This window comes from Triplophysa rosa, linkage group LG13 (assembly GCF_024868665.1).
Source record: "Triplophysa rosa linkage group LG13, Trosa_1v2, whole genome shotgun sequence".
Lineage (NCBI taxonomy): Eukaryota > Metazoa > Chordata > Actinopteri > Cypriniformes > Nemacheilidae > Triplophysa > Triplophysa rosa.
In genome coordinates this window covers 20,566,515-20,587,702 of record NC_079902.1, presented here as the reverse complement: position 1 = coordinate 20,587,702, position 21,188 = coordinate 20,566,515, and the positions used below count along the sequence as shown (strand labels likewise).

General features: G+C 40.7%; 3 protein-coding genes across 3 annotated transcripts; 2 read left to right on the top strand and 1 right to left on the bottom strand.

Annotated features, from left to right (window-relative positions):
- Window positions 1–1,344: 1,344 nt before the first annotated feature.
- On the top strand, window positions 1,345–7,238 carry rest (RE1-silencing transcription factor). Its single transcript, XM_057349309.1, has 4 exons — window positions 1,345–1,485; window positions 3,749–4,674; window positions 4,879–4,962; window positions 5,286–7,238. The coding sequence occupies exons 2-4, from the start codon at window positions 3,759–3,761 to the stop codon at window positions 7,229–7,231; spliced, it is 2,946 nt and encodes a 981-aa protein (XP_057205292.1). The 5' UTR covers window positions 1,345–1,485; window positions 3,749–3,758; the 3' UTR covers window positions 7,232–7,238.
- A 1,702-nt stretch (window positions 7,239–8,940) lies between these two features.
- On the bottom strand, window positions 8,941–11,960 carry noa1 (nitric oxide associated 1). The gene is made up of 7 exons (XM_057349312.1): window positions 10,639–11,960; window positions 10,351–10,515; window positions 9,993–10,204; window positions 9,775–9,906; window positions 9,582–9,698; window positions 9,370–9,487; window positions 8,941–9,192 (listed from the first exon to the last, which is right to left on the bottom strand). The coding sequence occupies exons 1-7, from the start codon at window positions 11,852–11,854 to the stop codon at window positions 8,948–8,950; spliced, it is 2,205 nt and encodes a 734-aa protein (XP_057205295.1). The 5' UTR covers window positions 11,855–11,960; the 3' UTR covers window positions 8,941–8,947.
- A 224-nt stretch (window positions 11,961–12,184) lies between these two features.
- Window positions 12,185–21,168, top strand: polr2b (RNA polymerase II subunit B). Its single transcript, XM_057349304.1, has 25 exons — window positions 12,185–12,295; window positions 12,769–12,841; window positions 13,018–13,168; window positions 13,257–13,369; window positions 13,468–13,687; window positions 13,780–13,938; window positions 14,049–14,213; window positions 14,304–14,500; window positions 14,582–14,701; window positions 14,825–15,011; window positions 15,123–15,266; window positions 15,354–15,493; window positions 15,677–15,788; window positions 16,007–16,161; window positions 16,238–16,436; window positions 16,525–16,693; window positions 16,798–16,894; window positions 18,129–18,223; window positions 18,560–18,810; window positions 19,069–19,158; window positions 19,375–19,482; window positions 19,810–19,923; window positions 20,017–20,177; window positions 20,421–20,616; window positions 20,853–21,168. Exons 1-25 carry the CDS (start codon window positions 12,277–12,279, stop codon window positions 20,940–20,942), a joined length of 3,525 nt encoding a protein of 1,174 aa, XP_057205287.1. The 5' UTR covers window positions 12,185–12,276; the 3' UTR covers window positions 20,943–21,168.
- The last annotated feature ends 20 nt before the right edge of the window (window positions 21,169–21,188 follow it).

Below are 21,188 nucleotides of genomic sequence, written 5' to 3'. Positions count from 1 at the left end.
TATATCATCTTACTTTTATCAGAATGTAATTTGCAAATGTTATATATAGAACAGATAATTAATAAGAAATCCCTTCTAATTGTTTATAAATAATAATGAATTTCTGTAAGGACCATCTACTTCATAATATATTTATTTGCATTCTATTATGTTATTTTTACTACCTAGACAAATTAAAAAACAAACAAACTAAATAAGGAGGCCATATGGGACATTTGGTATGTTTTTGGGGGCCTTACCTTTTTGAAGTTTAAGAAGCTTGATGTTACTTTTAGAAACAAAGAGCAGAATACTTAACGATCATTAATTTTTCAGGCCTTAGCATGTATTTTCCTCAGTGCAAAGCAGGAAGTCCATAATGACTCCAGCATGAATGACCATAGTAAAGGTTCTCTGTAAAGGGTTACGGACATCAATTACCGTTGGTGCTGTTTCATCTTTAGGAGAGGTATTATCTTTAACTACAAGACAGACAGACATCTGCCTGATTGCATCTAAACTCTTTATATCTTAATATAAAAAGGCCTTCAAACAAATTTAACAGTTAAAATGATGAAATCTACTTTTTAGGCAATTCATACGTTTCTGTGGTTTGTGAAAACATAAAAACTATGAAAACATCTGTTAAATAATTAATTTTTAAAGTTAAAATGAACTTAATAGTTCAAGCGACACATATTTAAAACATCCAAATTATTTAATTCACTTGCCCAAGTTAGTCAAAGAAGCTTTGCTTAGTATGCAGGAAGTTTGCAGAATATGTGTCTGCCCAGCACTTGTGTTGGTTCTTTTAGATCAGCTATCTAATATCTTTCTGTGGAAATGTTGTTTCTTTAGGGTAAATACCCATAGACCCAAGTTGTTTATAATTTGCGTTGTTGTTTTTCAAATATATGAAAATGCCACCAAGTAGGCCTATTTAACCTACTGAAAACCATAAGAGTGTCGCAATTTGACTTATAAATAATGTTATTGTATTTTATTTCTAAGATTGTATTCCTTTTTTATTGAACAAGTTTTTGCAATAAAAATGTAAAAATATGAAGTCAATATATTTAAAGGAAGAGTTTAACATTTAATGTTTCCAATTTGGCAGGCGTGGTTTCAGAAATCAACAAAAATTTAGCACGTTGGCCCACGCTGCTGCTTGTAAACTACGTATTGTTTAGCCACATTCAGAATGTCGACACGACATCTAGCAGTCCGTGTTATATTTGATTCGTGTATTTGTTACATTATTAAGCACAAGAGCGCTCTTCACACTTAAATGGTCGACGTAAACACACAATAGTAAACTTTGAGAGCGCGAGAACAAGAACGAGCCTTGCGCTGACGTCACTCCTCCCCCGCGAGCGCTGCGCGAGAGCGATGTGTTGGAATGCGTGACTCTCGCACACTTCGTCGATCGACTTGAGAGTTTGGAAATAACTTTGCCCGAACCTTATTTTCACAACAAAATCGCCAAACTGCGGGTGAACACGAACGGTAAGTTCACGGGCTTGATTCCGTCGGGTTTCGGCGTGATCGGGGTGTGGTTTTGTGTTGTGTTTTTGGTGTGCATGGGCCCATCTAAGTTTGAGTGGAGTGAAAATGGAGGGTTGCATTGAAAGGGAGAGGCGCTGTCCAGGGCTGATCTGTGCTTGTGCATTTCAGCATGGAGTGAGATCAGATCAGATCAGGACCACGGCTAACTCACACGCTAAGCAAAGAATCACTTCAGGCAAAAAGTGGACATAAAACAAAAGAAAAGAAAAAAGCACGACGTTTTTAAATCAATTATGTTGCTTAAAAAGTGAAACTTTGTTATGTTGTCGTGTGGTTTGTGTTGTTGCGTGCAGTTTCCGGAAAGCAGTTTTACACATTGGTAGAAGCTTCGAAATTGTACTTTTTAGGGCAGATTTGACTAGAAAATAGTTTTTTATGTCACATAGTGTGGCCGAACATTTCATTTTAAATGCGAACGATGTCGTATTTGTGTGTTTTACTTAAGATTTTGTCAGATTGGAAATCACCTAACTTTTTGTGAGGTGACTTACACGCCTTCTCTTGATTTTCTACACGTTTAACTCGATGTAGTTTTCAAAACTGTGTTTTGATATGTTTTTAATAATACGCATGTAGCGAGATAAACTCGCTCTTGGTCTGCTTCAGATGACTCGTGTTTGGAGCTGTCCAACAAGGTCAAAGTTGTTCACTTCTTTCGGCAACTTTGAAATAATCAAGCGGTGTCGTTAAATCACACAAAGTTTGTTTGTGCTTTTGGCACACATGTTTGGGGCTTTGTGGATGAAAATGCATTAATCTCAACAAACTCTAGTGCTGAACAGCTTCAGTTCTCTGCTAGTTTTCTTCTTCCTCCACTCACTGGCTGAAGTTGGTGCTGTTTTAAAATGGCCGAACATACATTTCTGAGCTTGCAAAACTGAGTCCATGCTCTGCTTTTTTGTGGGCAGACATACTTATTTTATTAGAACAGATGAATTTAAACTGTGTTTTAAGAGTTTTTATGCAAACAAAATACACTTTTTATTTGGATCGTAAAATGTTTATATACGGATGTTGCTGTATATTTTTACATATGTTTATGTTTAATTTATCATAAAAAATAAAAATAGAATTTGAAACAATGTTTAGTAAAAAGTTTCACCATTATTTTATTGATTAGTGTTGTTTTTCTTTAATGGACAAATTGTCATTTTGTTTAACTTATTTTATGTTAACTTTTACTCAATTCTCTGTAAATACTAGTCTATACAGAAATATAAACTATGCTTTTTGAAAAGAATGTCTTGAAAATAATGAAATAATTAAAATAATGTCTTGGCATTTTGTCAACATGTTTAATGTTAGTTCACGTGTAGTTAGTTAGACTGCATCTTCATGCCTGCAAAATTGAATCATGGTTTGAGTAACATTGCGTTTTATACAAGCACATATCATTTATTTGATGTAAAAAGATTGGCTTAGATTTTAGTGTTTGGAAGTATAAAACTGAATCGACACTTTTCCTAAAGATATGTAGAAAAAGCAAGAATTGATCACAGAACAACTCAGTTCAAACACTTGTAAAATGATGTTTGATTAGATCAGTCAACCAAATACAAGTCACATGACAGAGCAGCCATGTGTGACCCTGCCTGTAAAACACAGCTAAAGTCATATTTTTGTGATTTACTGTTTTCTGCATAAAATCAGCCTACAAGATCATTCTGTGAAAATATAACATTGATATCTTTAATATTGACTAAGTAAAGCCATGTCAAAGAATGAAATCATAGTAAAATCAATGGTTGAAATCAAACTTTGATGCTTGTTTTCTCAAAATTAGATTATGAGACTTTAGCCTGATTTCACAGGCAATATCGAATAAATTCTGTTTAATTTATTTTATCAGATATTATAAACAAAAAGTCATAACTTTTTTACTAGGGGTGTGAAGAGATGCTTATCCCACGAGACGAGACACGAGACTGGGTTCACGAGAATGAGACGAGATTTTTAGACTTTTTAAAATAAGTCCTCAATGATGAAATATATAGGGAAACTATTCACGTTTTATTCCATGACATAAAACACACCAATTATAACCCGCTTGTGATTTTTTTAAAGACTTATTGTCTTTTTTAAAGACTTATTGTCCAGTCGGATCTCGCGAGACCTCGTGCCACCCCTAACATTTACACTTTAAATTGCAGTTTACACTTTTAAGATGAACTTTATTAATATAACGTTTCTGTTTAATTTTCAGCTGGTTGAGCATGTCTGCTCAAACAGTCTATCCCTCTACAGCTGTTATGTTCATGCCTGGTGTTGGCATTCCTCTGCCAGAGGTGAGCCATGACCTTCCCGAGCTTTCTCAGAACGAAGTGGCCGCCCCTCAGCTAGTGATGCTGGCTAATGTGGTGATATCGTCTGAAACATCTCCCTCAGACTGCAATGCAGAAGAGAAGCAAATGTTTGAACTCAAGACTGTTGGCAGCAGCAACTACTCTGACAGCGACGAAGAGGGTGTCGTCAGATACAGCCTTGACAATGAGATGTCCGAGGCCAGTTACCCGGAACAGGCCACCCGAGTTGAGCCAGAGGTGACGGAAAGAGCGCCGGATTGTGATGAGATGGAAATAGCGGAGGACCTCTCTGAAAAAACCTCATCAGAATCCCCTACAGCAGAAAAACGTAAGCGCAACCCGGTCGTCGTCTTCGAATCCAGCAAAAAGAAGAAACCCTTCTTTTGTAAACCCTGTCAATACCAGGCCGAGAACGAAGAGGACTTCATTCACCACATTGGCATTCACAGTGCCAAGAAAATTATTGCAGTAAACAGGGCGGCTGATTCAGACGATGACCTGGGCAGCGAATCCGGACAACCTCAGACACCCAACGCGGAGAACAGTGAAAGTCTAAGTAACTCCAAAGGTGTGATACGCTGCGAGCGCTGCGGATACAACACCAACCGCTACGATCACTATATGGCTCATCTTAAACATCATACCAAAGAGGGAGAAGATCAGAGAGTTTTCAAGTGCACCATTTGCGCTTACACCACCATCAGTCAATACCACTGGAAAAAACATCTGAGGAATCACTTTCCCAGCAAGCTTTTCACGTGCAACCAATGCTCTTATTTTTCGGATCGCAAAAATAACTACATACAACACATCCGGACCCACACTGGTATGTTTGAAATAAAATTGTACAATTTATTTACGTTGTTAGTCCAAAAATGCAAAATCTTTCTTGATGTACATCCTTATTATGTATTATGAACCGATGATTTTCTTTCTCTTCAGTTTTTTTGGACAAATAATCAATCGAAAGCTTTTTTGTGTTTTTCTCACTTTTCATAGCTAATATGAATGTTTGCTTTTTATTTTCCAGGTGAGCGTCCATTTCAGTGCATATACTGTGAATATTCGAGTTCACAAAAAACTCACCTTACTAGACACATGAGAACCCATTCAGGTAAGTTTATTCAGTCTTTCTTTTTAATTTAGTGAAATTTGTACAGCATGGTTCGATTTGATGTTAGCTTACAACTCTCTTTTCATCTTGTCAATGATGTTTCTCTTTTCTTTGCACTCCATGGAGCCAGATGGCTCCGGATAAAATGGTACATGGTTTGTGGTATACAGAGTGAATTACAATGTGATTCTGTATTGTGATGCGTCCGCTCGTATTTTATCTGTCTCCCCGCATGAGATTTGCATCTGTGTTCCTTTTAAAATGTCAATATAAAAAGTTGATTGTTCAGCCTTGACCTTCTCCTTTTGCTCTTTTTACAATAGGTGAGAGGCCTTTCAAATGTGACAGCTGCAGTTACCTGGCAGCCAACCAGCATGAAGTGACCCGCCATGCCAGACAGGTCCACAATGGACCCAAACCCCTGAGCTGCCCTTACTGCCAGTATAAGACAGCAGACCGTAGCAACTTTAAAAAGCACGTCGAGCTTCACGTCAACCCTCGCCAGTTTCTTTGCCCGGTGTGCAAGTACGCCGCATCCAAGAAGTGCAACCTGCAGTACCACATCAAGTCAAGACACCCAGGATATTCTGATATTTCATTGGATGTGTCAAAGGTGAGGCTGCGTGTCAAAAGAACAGACGGCGATGACCTGCCCACAAACACCGACGACAAGGTTGCAGATGAGATTGGAGAAGGAGGAAATGATGGAGAACAAGCAGGAGAATTGGATGACATTGAATCAGGCCCTATCAACCTCTCCATTAAGAAACCAAGTAAGTCTACATCTGCTCCAGAGAATGAACTGATGGAGCGGACTAGAACGAAAAACACTGATATCAGTGGTAAAGAAAAACCTGGAAAGCCAATCCAACAACCCAACGAGAAAACAGAAGAGAAAAAGTCAGCGCCGAAAAGAGATGGAAAGGAGAAAAACAAGAAGGACAAACGAAAGACTTCTGGAAAAGTTACAGACGTCACAACCACACAACCAGAGGTATGCATGAACAAAAAAGAGAAAGCGATAAAAAAGATTGAGAAGAAATCCAAATCTTTGGCGAAGGTTGCAAAGGGTCGTCCTAAGAAAGAGAAACCTTTAAAGGAGGCAGCGAAAGAAGCAACTGCAAAACATCAAACTTCTGTTGCAGAGTTGCAAAGATTGTATTTGGACAAAGAAAGAGTCGAAAAAGACCTAGATAAAAAACAAAAAGAAAAGGAGGAAAGAAAGAGGCTAGAGAAGGAAAACAACTCGCAGAACGAGACTGTAAATGAGATGGTAAAGGAGAACGAGAGTGCAAAGAATTGCAGGAAACCTCAAAGCAAGAAGCCATGCAAGAAGCAAACAAAATTAGCAAAGGTAAACACTGTTAAAGACACGCAGAGTACAGAGGCGATCCAAGACGTCAGGACTAAACCAGCAAAAAGAAAAGCAGAGGCCATGGATGTATTAGAGGCTTCAGTACAGAACTGTCCTTCCAAGCAGGTCAAGAGCAAGAAGAAAGATACAACCAAGCCATCGCCATCATCCAGTACTCCAGTGACAAATCGCACCATACCTGAGATTCTTAAGGACATGATGAGCAAAAGCAAGAACAAGAGTCCAGACAAACCTGAGATGCATGTCTTGGAGCCCAAAAATACTTGTGACAGTAATGAGGAACCAGAGAAGTCAAGCACCCCACAAACTGAAAAGACATCTATGACTGAACCGCTCAAAGTACTTGATGGACCAGACCAGCAAACGCCAACAAAGGTGACCTGCCAAGAAGAGGTAGTTGACATGACCAATTCTGTTAAGAACCAACCCACACATCAAACTCCAGAAGGCAAGACCTTATCCAATGACATTTCAGAGGTGGACAGCGGAAATGAGATGCCATCGCCTACTGACAGCGAGACTTGCCCAGGGTTCAGCCAACAGCAAGCTGTTGTCACGCCAACCCTTGAACTTCCAGGTCCACCCGGACACAAATCCACTTATGCGGAGGACGATGAGGGTATCCATAGTAACGACGGGGGAAGTGACATCAGTGACAGTGCCTCTGAAGGAAGCTACGACTCTGGTCTCAACGGATTAGCGGCCGCCACAGAAGGTGGAGACAAACTTCCAGAGACTCCTACGGAGGAGCTTCCTTCTCCCAGCAAACTGCTCAGTCACACATGTATCTTCTGTGACCGTACCTTCTCCATGGAGGTGGACTACCGTCGCCACCTGAACCGCCATCTTGTGAATGTGTATTACTTGGAGGGGACGGCTCAGGGTGACAAGTAAAGGGGTGCTTTCATTTGGACATCTCTTGTGTCAGTTTATGAGCAGACTTTTTCAATGCCTTCTATGGATGATTTTTAGTGTTTAGCTTGACATGACTTGATTTCATACCACAGTATTCATTCATTTAGCGTATGAAGTCTTTTGTAAACATGGTAGATCACATTCTGCTTTTTTACCTAAAACTATACGCATTGTCTTTTGGATCACATACAGCGGAATCTGATGTATTTTATGACGAAATAAGCATCTACGTTTTTTCCCGCATTTATTGTCACACTACTTGGAAGCAACCAAACGGAGAAAGGCAGTACACGTTTACCCGCCATCCCTGCAAAGATATGCGCTCAGACAGACCCAGGTGGTCCAGCCATGAATAGGCCGGATGATAAAAGGGCTTTCACAGTCTTTGTGTTGTTCCACTCAAGTGGAGCAGCTCCATCACTGGTCAGAAAGACAAAGTGTGTGTTTAAAGCTGGCTTATGTCATTGCATTCTCTGTTTCTTTGTTCCCTTTTACAGATTTAAGAGCACTTGACAACTAACCATAAATGCACCTTTGAGATTTCATTTCAACAAAGTTTTGTAAAGTGTTTGTCATGCTTGTAAGAGTAGCAGGGTTTTCCTTTTTCACTGTATATTTGCTTTCAAAGACTTTTGTTTGCGGTTCGCCTGTAAGACGAACTGTATCATCATCTGAGTTTGTAGGGTTTTTTTCTTTTAAATTTCATGCTAAATCCAAAGATTTTGTTGCCTTGTATATATTTTTTCCTTCTTTTTTTTGGGCTCTCCACAGCCTCAGACAATCACATTTTTTTGTATTATTTTGTTTCTGAAATGTAGATCTCATTTATTTTACTCCAGATAGAAAAAGTAGTTTCCCTCCTGTCCAGACCATATAACATTCCCTTAAACCTATTAAATGATTATATGCATCAAAATGTTATCGGTCCAAAGTTTATCAGATCAGACCTTTTTTTTTGTGTGTGTGTGTGTGTGTGAATGTGTGCTGTTTCCCTCATGTCTGTCAATGTCCCCCATGTTATTCTCTGTAAAAAAAGATATTTAAAAAAATTAAACACTGTAAGAGAGAACTTAGAATAATTTGCCTTTAGTGCATTCAGTGCAATATTGGATTTTGTGTGTTACCAAAGCAAGATGTAGTTACAGATCTGTAGGAGCAGAATCATAGGCCTCGCAAGTGCCCCTAAAAACTGCACTTGAACGGTTTGATACTTTATCACTGTAACAGGTGTCTTTTCACTTTTTGTTTTTCATTATTTTCCACTTTTTTGTAGAGTAGGTTTTCATCACAACTCAAATTTTGAGTCATTTACATGTCACCGTATTCAACTGTCATATTAATTTCTTGTTGAAAGTAGTCAAATTATATTAGATAAAATGAATAATATCATCCCCTTGATTTGACCGGGTAATGATTAAATTTGGCTTTTTATAGAAATTTATTATGACCTGTCATGTGTTAAGCAGAAAATAAAAAGGAAAACTCTTGCCACAAGTTTGTGTTTGTTACCTTTTTAATGAAATAATATATAAAATATGCATACCCATTGAATTTTATAATCAATATACACGTTTTAAGTGTTGCAGTATAAAAAATTAGATTACTACAACTGTGTAGTACACAAGTATTGATACATTTCTCATGTTGTCATTGTTTCCTTTCAAGACCTCAATACTAAAAATATTACAAATGTATTTAAGTTTTATTGTTAGATTTTTTTGTTCTAACTTTCAGTCTCTCAGCTGCTTTTGCAGAAAGGCCGGCATCCACCAGCACTTGTGGCTGTTTGGTCTTATAGCCAGGAGTCTTTTTGATTCGTTCTCCTTTCAGATTGACAATGTGGGGCAGTAAAGGCGGGGTGCGCAGACACAGTCCTGCCCCCTCTGGGGCGTGAGTTCTCAGCAACAGTTGTCCTTCAGCTGCAGTCACGGCAACCCAGCCTGAAAGACATAACAGAATTTAAACTAAGTCTCGCATTAAAACATTCATTAGTGTAGAAATTTCATTATGGCAGATGAGTGGCCAAAAGACTCATTTGGTCTAGACCCGTGGTCTCCAAAATAGCCTAAATTTAAATGTTTACTTTTCTAATTTAATTTTTTTCATTAATTTTTTACCCGCAGATGAAAGTTTGATGTCAGTAATAGCTGTGTCACATCCCTGCCCCAGGAGTTCAAAGTCTTGAGGAATAAGTGGTGGAAATTCTTTCATGCGCTCCTCACCACCTGATGGGACCTGGTCAAAAAACACTGTAGCATCAAAACTTGATCTATGACCACTGATGTGTTTTCAGGGTATATAGTCTTGACAGTGTGATGTTTGAACATACTGCAAGAAGGACATTCCCAGCATGTTTCTTGTAGATTGCGTCAGCCTTTTCCAAACTGGTGATGTGAACTGGAACACGAGATGATGCCACAACTGTTAACCAGCATGAGTTTTCCCCCTAATAAGAATAACATTAAAATCTCACCTGGAGCAGATATACAGTAAACATTCTCATAAATCAAACTGTATCTCACCTCCAAATAATCGATGCGTACCAAAGCTCCCAAAAATAAGACCATACCGGGCTTCATTACAAACGTTCTTGGTGTAATGGCCTGAGTAGGTACCACCAACTTCACTTCCTGCTCGTTCAACAGGCTGAGAATCTGTACATAACGTGTCGTGTTTGTAAAGCATGATTAACATTTCATTTAAATAGAAATAGGTTCAAATGTTTAATAAGGATTCTCACGTCACATTCTTTCATTATGCCTGGGGTGTCATAGAACCAATGAGCATCTTTAATTTCATTGTAGGTGAGTTCTGTGTCTGTGGTGGCATCTTGGGACACATTCTGTATGTTGTCTTCCTCTGGATCTTCTCCAAAGCTCAGGCTGTCAGGATCAAACTCGACAAGGGTTTTCTTGTGAGACTGATCTGTTCTGAACGTCCTCCCAATGTGACCTAAAACAAACCAATTTGAACCAAAGTGTCCCATTTAAAAGCATGCATATTCTAGAGCTTAGGGCACATGCACATTGTCATTTTCTGTTCTCTTTTCAATTATTTTTTTATAAAAGTGTCATAAAAAATAAATCTTGCAAACTCGCCGACCAAGTATCCCCGCTTGCTAAACTGTTTGATTCTCTTCAGTTCCTGTGGGCTCATGTCTGCCTCTGTCAGAAGAGACGCCTGTTTAAGTCTCTCTGCCCTTCTGTGCATACGGTAGCGGGTTGGGTTGATGATGGGAAACTTCAGGAGGTTTAACGTTGTTCCTAGAGTTAAAGGAAGAATGGGTGTTTTTTGTCGACCAGTGAAGTTATACATTTGAAGAGGTCAGTCATTCAAGAATGCAGAATATTTAGTAGGACATTTTTGTTGAACGCAATATATCTCACCAGGCCATGGAGATATGGTAGCTTTATGGATCACATCTGAAGCTCTGGATTTGCAATAATCAGACTCCAACAGCGTATTAAACAGTGTGGATTTCCCAGCATTAGCAGTCCCAACTAAATACACATCACCCTTGTACCTCCAGGTGGACTGCAGTCTCGAAATCAGGGTTTCTATCCCATAACCTGTTTTGGCACTAATAAGGTGGATGTCTTTAGGATCTTTGATAGAAATGCCCATGCTGGCACAGTAGGCCCCCAGCTGTCGTCTGATGCGCTGCATGTAATTCTCTGCATCTCCAGGCAGCAGGTCTATTTTATTTCCTAAAATCATAATGCGTTTGTTAGTCCCAACCAGCTCGGGAAGGTCCGGGATTATGGAGTCCGGAACATCAAGAAGATCCACAATCAACACCACCAAAGCCTTTTCAGATTTAATCCTCCCTACAACCGCTCTGTACTCCTCTTTGGACATGGTGATGTTTAAAGCCTTCTGGTGGTGGTTGATCAAGAAGCAGCGCTGGCAAATGGCCTTCTTCAGTTTATCTTCCTCCGTAAGGGCTTTGAACTTCTCGCTTGGCAGGTAACCTGGCATGTCAGGGTCAGCGCAGTGCATGAGAGCACCACATCCAGAGCAACATGTGTCACTGACGGGCATCTCCACATCAGGGGTACCATAAATCTTCTGATGCTTTTTGATTCTCTTTGATTTAGTATGTACCTCCAGAGGGAATCCTTCATCGTGAAACTCAATACACGAGTCTTCCTCCACTTTGGACTCTTTTAAACGGTTCAGTTGTATTTCCACTCCTCTACGGTTTATGTCTGGTTTAGTCGTCTTATGAATTTTTAGTTTAGCAGTTGGCTCAGGTAATTGTAGATGATCAGGCAGGTCATCATCTTTATTGTCCACTGGTTCAACAAAGTCCAGAAACACAAAATCCTCTTCTCTATGTGGTTCCACGAATGTGTACAGATCTGAGTTGATCTTATTCTGAGGATGACCTGCTGCTGTCATCCGAGGTCCCTTTTCAGTGCTGTAACATCTTGGATTTGAAACCACACTTCTGGATAATCTGCACTTCAGATCTGCTGACCACGGTCGTGGTAACATCTCCATCTCTTGACATCTTGACAGCTGCAGTCTCGAGACTGAAGCATGATTTAAGCACGTACGAGAGTAGAATTTAAAGATCGATGATCCCCAAAACTTGTACATTGTTACAGCAATTACAATTTGTGCTCCAAAACGCGTTACATCCCTACATACACTACAACCTTGAAAAACAACGAACCCACGTGAGAAAGAAAACAGCGGCGCTCGCCATACTATCAAAACGTCACCGGAAGTCGATCTTCATTCTGTTTAAATGAACTTTCGTGAAACACATCTTTACTTTATAAACAATTTTAAACACACATTTGTTCATTGAATAATGATATCGTAGAAGCATTTGAGTCATAAATGCATAGATAAATGTATATAAAATAAAATTATGTGGCTGGCCCGGAAGTGACGCAGAACTCTGACGCCGCTGTGTCTTTCTAAGCGGTTCAGACATAAAGCGCCGTTCAGCGGGGCGCACGGCACAAATAATACTCTGTTTAATCAGAAAAAAAGGATATTAATCTATAAACAACATGTATGACCAAGACGAGGGTATGTGTGCAGAATTGTACGTCAAGGGTTGTTTGGGTCTGTTGGTGTTTGTTTAATACAACGTGCGTTTTTAGAATAGATCTGTTACCATCGTTAACACTGCGTATTTCGCTAAAAGGCGGTTAGCTTTGTTGCTATTTAGCAAGCTGTGCACAACAATTCAACTTTTGTTGTTATTGTTTATGAATTGTATTGCCATTCTTTTCAGGTTGGTAGTGAAAACTTTAATGTTTGCAATATATGTTCGGACGTGTAAGCAGTATTGTTTCAGCATACTTTTACTGGCCAACTGTACAATTGTTGTGATCCAAAGTCTTTGTAATGTGATCTTATTTTGGTTAAATGCTTTAAAGACTAAATAACAGACATAAGGTATTATATGCATACTCGCAATTTTTGTGTTGATTTCTTTTGGTTGAGAATCTATATTCTCAGATAAATCTAATTCATATCTGTGATATGTTCTGCTGTAGATATCCAGTATGATGAAGATGATGATGAAATCACCCCCGATCTGTGGCAGGAGGCCTGTTGGATTGTTATCAGGTAATGTAAACAAGGATTGGATATAAAGTGTATAAAAATATATATCTGACCATTGTATTGGTGCTGAAGTTGACACGAGTTCAGATGCTTCCCTCAGTCAGTAAATATCAAATCAACGTGATGAAACTAACTTACCTTGCTTTGCTTGTTTCTTGCTGGCATGCTTCTCCTTCCAGCTCATATTTTGATGAGAAAGGTTTGGTGCGACAGCAGCTGGACTCATTCGATGAGTTCATCCAGATGTCTGTGCAGAGGATCGTTGAAGATGCTCCGCCCATCGATCTGCAGGCTGAGGCCCAGCACACAACTGGAGAGGTGGAGGAGCCGGTGAGTGTCTTCAGACGCTTAATTCATGTGCTTGTGAATGATCACTTCTAAAGCAATTTGTTTAATCCGGTTGCATTCACATTTGTAGCCCCGATACCTGCTGAAGTTTGAGCAGATCTACTTGTCCAAACCCACTCACTGGGAAAGAGATGGTGCTCCCTCACCTATGATGCCAAATGAGGCCAGACTGCGTAATCTTACGTGAGTTGATGCTCTTCAATGAACGGGATCCCAATTTTCTTCATGTCATAACCACTTTGTTGTCATGTGAATCTTTACACTTATTCTGTGGACTGCAGGTATTCCGCTCCCCTGTATGTGGACATCACAAAAACAATCATAAAGGACGGAGAAGAGCAACAACAGACACAACATCAGAAAACCTTTATTGGCAAAATTCCCATCATGCTCCGTTCTACATACTGTCTGCTGAGCGGCCTGACAGATCGAGATCTCTGTGAGTTGAATGAGTGCCCACTGGACCCAGGAGGCTACTTCATCATCAACGGTTCAGAGAAGGTCCGCTTTTTTTCAAAACTCAAAAAAATGTCATCCATGCAACTACTTTCCTGGTTAGGACTTTTTTAAAGATTTTTTTTGTCTATGTCTAGGTCCTGATCGCACAAGAAAAAATGGCCACTAACACAGTGTATGTGTTTGCTAAGAAAGACTCCAAGTATGCTTATACTGGAGAGTGCAGGTCGTGTCTGGAGAACTCATCCAGACCCACCAGCACCATCTGGGTTAGCATGATGGCCCGTGGAGGACAGGTCAGTTCCTAAGCATTCGAATCGGTCATAATGCATGCACACTTGCATTCACAAACGCTGTTTCTCAGTTTAATGAATCTTACAATAATATCTCATTCTACTGTTTCCAGGGAGTAAAGAAAAGTGCCATTGGCCAAAGGATTGTCTCCACTTTGCCGTATATCCGGCAAGAAGTGCCCATCATCATCGTGTTCCGAGCTTTGGGCTTTGTGTCTGATAGAGACATTCTGGAACACATCATCTATGACTTTGATGACCCCGAGATGATGGAGATGGTATTGAAGGCTCTATTTGTTTAGTGTCCAAAACTGACATTAAGGCCATAACATTTCTATGCTAATTCAAACACGTGATTCTCCTCGCAGGTAAAACCATCTTTAGACGAGGCCTTTGTGATTCAGGAACAAAACGTAGCTCTGAACTTTATTGGCTCCAGAGGTGCCAAACCTGGTGTCACCAAAGAGAGAAGAATCAAATATGCTAAAGAGGTTTTGCAGAAAGAGGTGCTGCCACACGTTGGTGTCTCAGATTTCTGCGAGACCAAAAAGGCATATTTCCTAGGGTAAATGATGTTTGTTTATACATCTGTATATTTAGTGTTCTTTGTAACAAGCAAATACTGATATTTTCTCTCTTTTTTCAGTTACATGGTTCACAGACTGCTATTGGCTGCTCTGGGCAGGCGAGAGCTGGATGACCGAGATCACTATGGCAACAAGAGGCTTGATCTTGCTGGTCCTCTGCTCGCGTTTCTTTTCAGAGGGTAAGACCACTAAAATGAATGGCTACAAATGCCTGAATCAGATATTGGTCGGGACCTGTTGATGCTTTAAAATGACATCATCTCTCGAAAGCCTCATTAAATTTGCACGTCTCTTTTTCTCAGGATGTTCAAGAACTTACTGAAGGAGATCAGGATATACGCACAGAAGTTTATTGATCGGGGGAAGGACTTTAATCTTGAGCTGGCCATTAAGACTCGCATCATTTCTGATGGCCTTAAGTACTCGCTTGCCACAGGCAACTGGGGGGATGTGAAGAAAGCCCATCAGGCCAGAGCAGGTGTATCTCAGGTGATAACTCCATGTACATGGATTGGGCCTTTACATTCTTAAACATGTTCACAATCCAGATTTCTTACATGATCGCACAACTAAACATGGTAATGTAATGTTGTTTTACAGGTGTTGAATAGGTTGACATTTGCATCCACTTTATCTCACCTGCGTCGTGTAAACTCCCCTATCGGACGAGACGGCAAGCTGGCCAAACCCAGACAGCTCCACAACACACTGTGGGGTATGGTGTGCCCTGCTGAGACCCCAGAGGTAGGACCACTATAAATCTGAACTAGGATACACAAAACTTAGAATTTGACCAGAAGTGCTTGAAGTGTTACTTGTGTTTTGTTTCAGGGTCATGCTGTAGGTTTGGTAAAGAATCTAGCGCTCATGGCCTACATCTCTGTGGGATCTCAACCCTCTCCTATCCTGGAGTTCTTGGAGGAGTGGAGTATGGAGAACCTGGAGGAGATCTCGCCCGCTGCTATTGCAGAGTGAGTATCGTGGGGGCTCTGTAGGGGGCACCACCACACCAGAAATCAACTTTTGCAATCAAAAATGTTTTTGTTTACAAAGTGCACTTTGTGCTCTATTTGAATTGATCTATTTGAAGTCATTGTGATTTGTTCTTAAAAACCAACAACTTATACAGTGCAAATGTATGTTAATTCTCTCAGTGCAACTAAGATCTTTGTGAACGGCTGTTGGGTGGGCATTCATAAAGACCCCGAGCAACTGATGAACACTCTACGAAAACTGAGGAGACAGATGGACATCATTGTGTCCGAGGTGTGACATCACATATCCCTTCAGAAGTAAAAATATACTTGTATGAATGGGATAGTTGAGGATTGAAAAATCTCAATTTTAATACGTTAATGTCTCCCAATTAAATTGTTACATCTTTGCTCTTATGGAATGGTGGCACTATACCTTTATATTACGCTATTATTCAGTGGTACTTTTAACTCTGTGCTGGTTGTAATTGTGCTGTTGTTGTGCTCTAGGTGTCCATGATCAGAGATATCCGTGAAAGAGAGATCAGGATCTACACCGACGCTGGTAGGATCTGCCGTCCGCTTCTTATTGTGGAGAAACAGAAACTGCTTCTGAAGAGGCGACACATTGACCAGCTCAAGGAGAGAGAATATAATAACTACAGGTACAGATGTGTGACTATTTTTTCAGACTTCATACAGTATTTTAGAGTTCCATCATAATAACGGATCTTTGCACAGTTGGCAGGACCTGGTTGCCAGCGGTGTGGTGGAATATATCGACACCCTGGAGGAGGAGACTGTGATGTTGGCCATGACCCCTGATGACCTTCAGGAGAAGGGCGTGGCTTATTGCTCCACCTACACACATTGTGAGATCCACCCGTCCATGATTCTGGGAGTCTGTGCGTCCATCATTCCCTTCCCTGATCACAACCAGGTACCAGCCCACATGACATGAACGTGACATCTTTTTTGTTTGGTCTGGAGTTTATGGTTGCTTATTCATCTCCTATCAACTTTGTCAGTCTCCCAGAAACACGTACCAGTCTGCTATGGGTAAACAAGCCATGGGAGTGTACATCACCAACTTTCACGTGCGTATGGACACCCTGGCCCACGTGCTGTACTACCCCCAGAAACCTCTGGTCACCACACGGTCCATGGAGTATCTGCGCTTCAGAGAGCTGCCGGCAGGTCTGACATCACACTGATACTCACACTTTACACAAACCAAGTTACAACATGCATTGTGGGCTATAAATACTTGGGAAACAGTGATGTGAATGTTTTCTTTAAAGGCATCAATTCGATTGTGGCTATTGCTTCATATACTGGATACAACCAGGAAGATTCTGTCATCATGAACCGTTCTGCCGTGGATCGTGGATTCTTTAGGTATCTGCTCTTCTGCATAGACATTTATTCACAGACAGTGTTGCAAATGTTTAAGGGCTGTGCGCGATTGATCGCGATGACCAATAAATCATGCTGAAATCGAGCTGGCTCGATTATGCAAGGCATCGATATTTTTTTATGCGTAGCTTGTCCGTGAAGCGCGGCTCTGGGATCAGTAGGAAATGCTGCTCGATATAAAAGCAGTGCGAGTTTGAGTCGCTTATAACGTGCATTTGAAAAAGCAACAACGTCAAACATGATCATTATAAATATACTTTATTATCATGAAAATACCTGAGGAGGCTTGAGGATCAGTGATAAAAAACATGTCCATAGGCCTTTCCTAGAACTACGGCTGCGTCCGAAATCGCCTACTTCCTTCCATACTATATCATGGAGTCATGAATAGTATGTCCGAAACCTCAGTATGCAAAAAACAGTAGGCGTGAAATACCCGGATGGTCTACTACTTCCGCCGAGATTCGTGAGTGTGGATCGGATGGACACTTCTCTATCCCATGATGCCACGGGAGCTGAGCAACGGTCAAATTTCAAAAGTAGATCAAATAAATATAGCGGAAAACTTTTAAGGCAGACGTCCGTTACTAATGTAAGTGTCAATAAATTAATTTCTCGTGACTAAATTATGTTTTTATCAACTCTCACGTGTAGGTTGTTGTTAATATGTCATAGGTCAAAGAGCATACGGGTCACATGACCATAAAACACGGCGGACGCAGTATGTCCGAAATGTATTCATATTACTCATACTATATAGAACATTTGTACTGTTTTGACGGCCGATATGTATTTACTTATTCAAATTCAGTACGTAGTGTCACAGTATGCGATTTCGGACGCAGCCTACGTGTGTTATGGTCTTCTTCTGCAGTGCGTATTTGGAGTTTCTGCACGAGAGCGCCCTCTGGCTTTTGGGTGCAGCAGCATTTTCCCGTACTTCACTCACAAGCCGTGCATAAATCACGTGATATATATTTCGGTTAATCGTGCACAGCCCTATTAAAGACTATAATAAAACATTTGATCATTTTCATGTTTTCATATATGCATATACTTGTATTTCTATATTATTTTGTTGTTTCTTTGTCAATATGTTTCATGTACAGCTGCTTTGCAACCATGCAAATAAAAAAAAGTGCTATAGAAATAAACTTCACATTCCTGTTGGATTTTAATCTGAATAATGTTTTGAATAAACCGTCTCTGATTTCAGGTCTGTGTTCTACCGCTCTTATAAAGAACAGGAATCGAAGAAAGGCTTTGACCAGGAAGAGATCTTTGAGAAGCCCACCAGAGAGACCTGTCAAGGTGACACATTGTCCTAACTAACCAAACGTGACGTTTTTGTCATCCACTGAAACTAAAATACCGCTGGAATTACAAATCACAGCCAAGCAGTACGTATGTGATGTTTAAAATACATCTACTGTATGTGGAGCACAATAGGAACCGAGCAAGCAGCAAATGTTCTTGCTGTGTGGTAAGATGACTCTCACGGCTTGTTAGAACCAAGTCAGATCGACATTGAAGAATGAAGCTTTGTTGTGTTTATCGTGCTCAGCTAGCGTTCCGTTGAAATCTTTTATGAAAAAGTGCATTGTGAGGTTTATCAGTCAGGTTAGGTTCATCTCTCCTGTTTTTCAGGCATGCGACACGCCATCTATGAGAAGCTGGATGACGATGGTTTGATCGCTCCCGGCGTACGTGTATCCGGCGAGGACGTCATCATCGGCAAAACCGTGACTCTTCCTGAGAACGACGACGAGCTGGACAGCACCAACCGCCGCTACACTAAGAGAGACTGCAGCACTTTCCTGCGCACCAGTGAGACCGGCATCGTCGACCAAGTCATGGTCACTCTAAACCAGGAGGGCTACAAGTTCTGCAAAATCAGAGTGGGTAGTGATTTGGTTATGAATAAGGTTTAATTTGAATTTCTTAATGTGGTTTTATTGTACGGCTACGGGAAGCATGAGATTTTGATCGGTCAGTCGCAACATTCTGAGATCTGGTTTACACTTAAACTCACTCGCAAGCGAATCTTCACGTAGCTTTAACTTTGTTTACATCCTTCGAGGTCATGAATGTTAACAAGCGCTGATGGAGTTGTTTATAAATACTGTACGCAAAAGCATTTGTGTTATTTTCAACAGGTGCGTTCGGTCCGTATTCCGCAAATCGGAGACAAGTTTGCCAGTCGTCACGGTCAGAAGGGTACCTGTGGTATCCAATACAGACAAGAGGTAAGAAACATAATTCTAAAACCTATTTCAAGAGTCTGTCTTCACTCGTGAGTGTGTAGGCTAGCTTTGTTTAGACTAGCGTGCGGTTGAAGGTCTCCACACAGGATGTGTCTCCAAAACATCTGACAGCTGTGAGACCCGCAGTGCAGGGACTGTAAACAGTTTCCATCAAACCCAAGTGCCGATGTCTGACCTGAACCGTAAATGTGTTCTTAGGACATGCCCTTCACATGTGAAGGAATCACTCCTGACATCATCATCAATCCTCACGCCATCCCGTCCAGAATGACAGTCGGCCATTTGATCGAGTGTCTGCAGGGGAAGGTAATTCGGTTTTCTGATCCTTATACTGTGTATTGTGCTCGTCTTTCTGTTTTGTTGTTTGTTTGTGACTGTTGTATACTTTTGGGACATCTGTTAATGCTATAAAAAAAGAGGATGCAAAACGTTTCCAGCTGAGTCACGTTGACATGTTTGGACACGTTGACATCAAAAGGTCATGCTAGTTTAGATATATTTGTAAACGCATCTTTTTCACCACATTTTGGCCTTGCGTCCTTTAATGTTTTTGTGAAGTGAAACCTGAGCACGTTTTGGAAAACATGGAAACCACGAGTGTCAGAGTGCTGAACTCTTCTCTGTTTTGCGCAGGTTTCTGCTAACAAAGGAGAGATTGGTGATGCCACGCCGTTCAACGATGCTGTGAACGTACAAAAAGTCTCTAACCTGTTGTCAGAATACGGCTACCATCTGAGAGGAAATGAGGTGAAGAATTTGTCTTCTGTATTCTACAAAAATGACATGGCCTGGGTGAACTAGTCTCGCAATATGAAGTGTGTCGGCTCTTGTTTCTCGTAGGTTTTGTATAACGGTTTCACTGGTCGTAAGCTCACCTCTCAGATCTTCATTGGGCCCACATACTACCAGCGTCTGAAGCACATGGTGGACGATAAGATCCACTCAAGAGCCCGTGGGCCGGTCCAGATTCTCAACAGACAGCCCATGGAGGGAAGATCACGGTGAGATGGGGCCTTTCCAGGGTTTGTCTAAAATACCAGACAAAGCAGGATCTCATGGCCACATAATATCAAAATGTTATATTATAAGCATTTAGGTTGACACTACAAATCTCGTACAAAGTAGTTCTAAGATCAAATGAAATGCTTACAAATTAATAAAGAAAAAGAAATTAAAATGAGGTCACTTCTCATCTTGTGATCACTGCCATCTTTAAACCCATGTGTTTGATTGTTTTTATGCAGTGACGGTGGGCTGCGTTTTGGAGAGATGGAACGTGATTGTCAGATCGCTCACGGTGCAGCTCAGTTTTTGAAGGAAAGGCTTTTTGAGGCATCTGACCCGTACCAGGTCCACGTCTGCAACCTGTGCGGCATCATGGCCATCGCCAACACTCGCACACACACCTATGAGTGCAGGGGCTGTCGCAATAAAACACAGGTGAGCAGCTGCTGATAGATGTGACATCGGGCATAATTTAAAAGTGAATTCCTGCTGGATGTAGGCATGTGACAAGCCAGTTTTATGCAATACAAAGGATGGTTTGACATATCTTTTAGAAAGTACAAAACATCCTTGTATTTAAACTGTACGTGCACAACATCTTGACTCTCTGAGTGCCTTTTTAAACGATACTTGAGTCAGGAAGTGACCTGTTTTCTGCTCTGCTCTTTCAGATTTCTCTGGTCAGGATGCCGTATGCCTGTAAGCTCTTGTTCCAGGAGCTGATGTCCATGAGCATTGCCCCACGAATGATGACTAGCTAAACGCCCACACACATGAATCATGGGAAACAGGAAATCGGAGGCATAAGGCATATCGTAAGGAAAATGATTTTGAATGGAACCCTACAGCACTTCCTGTTTGCTGGGCTTGTGTATTTTTTATATTTTGTTGACTCTCCATGTTATTGTTCTGGAAAAGCGATGTTTTGCTTTTTCTCGAAATAAAATAAAGCTTTTTTAAAAAAAGTTAAAAGTGGTTTTCCTGTATGTGAAAGGTTGTTACTTTTG

Excerpts from the sequence above, each read along its gene's own strand:
- rest (XM_057349309.1), top strand. The coding sequence starts at position 3,759 with ATGTCTGCTCAAACAGTCTATCCCTCTACAGCTGTTATGTTCATGCCT. Across the intron at positions 4,675-4,878 it reads ACACATCCGGACCCACACTG|GTGAGCGTCCATTTCAGTGC; the intron begins GTATGTTTGAAA and ends TTTATTTTCCAG. Across the intron at positions 4,963-5,285 it reads ACACATGAGAACCCATTCAG|GTGAGAGGCCTTTCAAATGT; the intron begins GTAAGTTTATTC and ends TTTTTACAATAG.
- noa1 (XM_057349312.1), bottom strand. The coding sequence starts at position 11,854 with ATGTACAAGTTTTGGGGATCATCGATCTTTAAATTCTACTCTCGTACG. Across the intron at positions 10,205-10,350 it reads CAAGCGGGGATACTTGGTCG|GTCACATTGGGAGGACGTTC; the intron begins GCGAGTTTGCAA and ends GGTTTGTTTTAG. Across the intron at positions 9,193-9,369 it reads CATCAAACTTTCATCTGCGG|GCTGGGTTGCCGTGACTGCA; the intron begins GTAAAAAATTAA and ends TATGTCTTTCAG.
- polr2b (XM_057349304.1), top strand. Across the intron at positions 14,501-14,581 it reads AAAAAGGCATATTTCCTAGG|TTACATGGTTCACAGACTGC; the intron begins GTAAATGATGTT and ends CTCTTTTTTCAG. Across the intron at positions 18,811-19,068 it reads ACAAGTTCTGCAAAATCAGA|GTGCGTTCGGTCCGTATTCC; the intron begins GTGGGTAGTGAT and ends TATTTTCAACAG.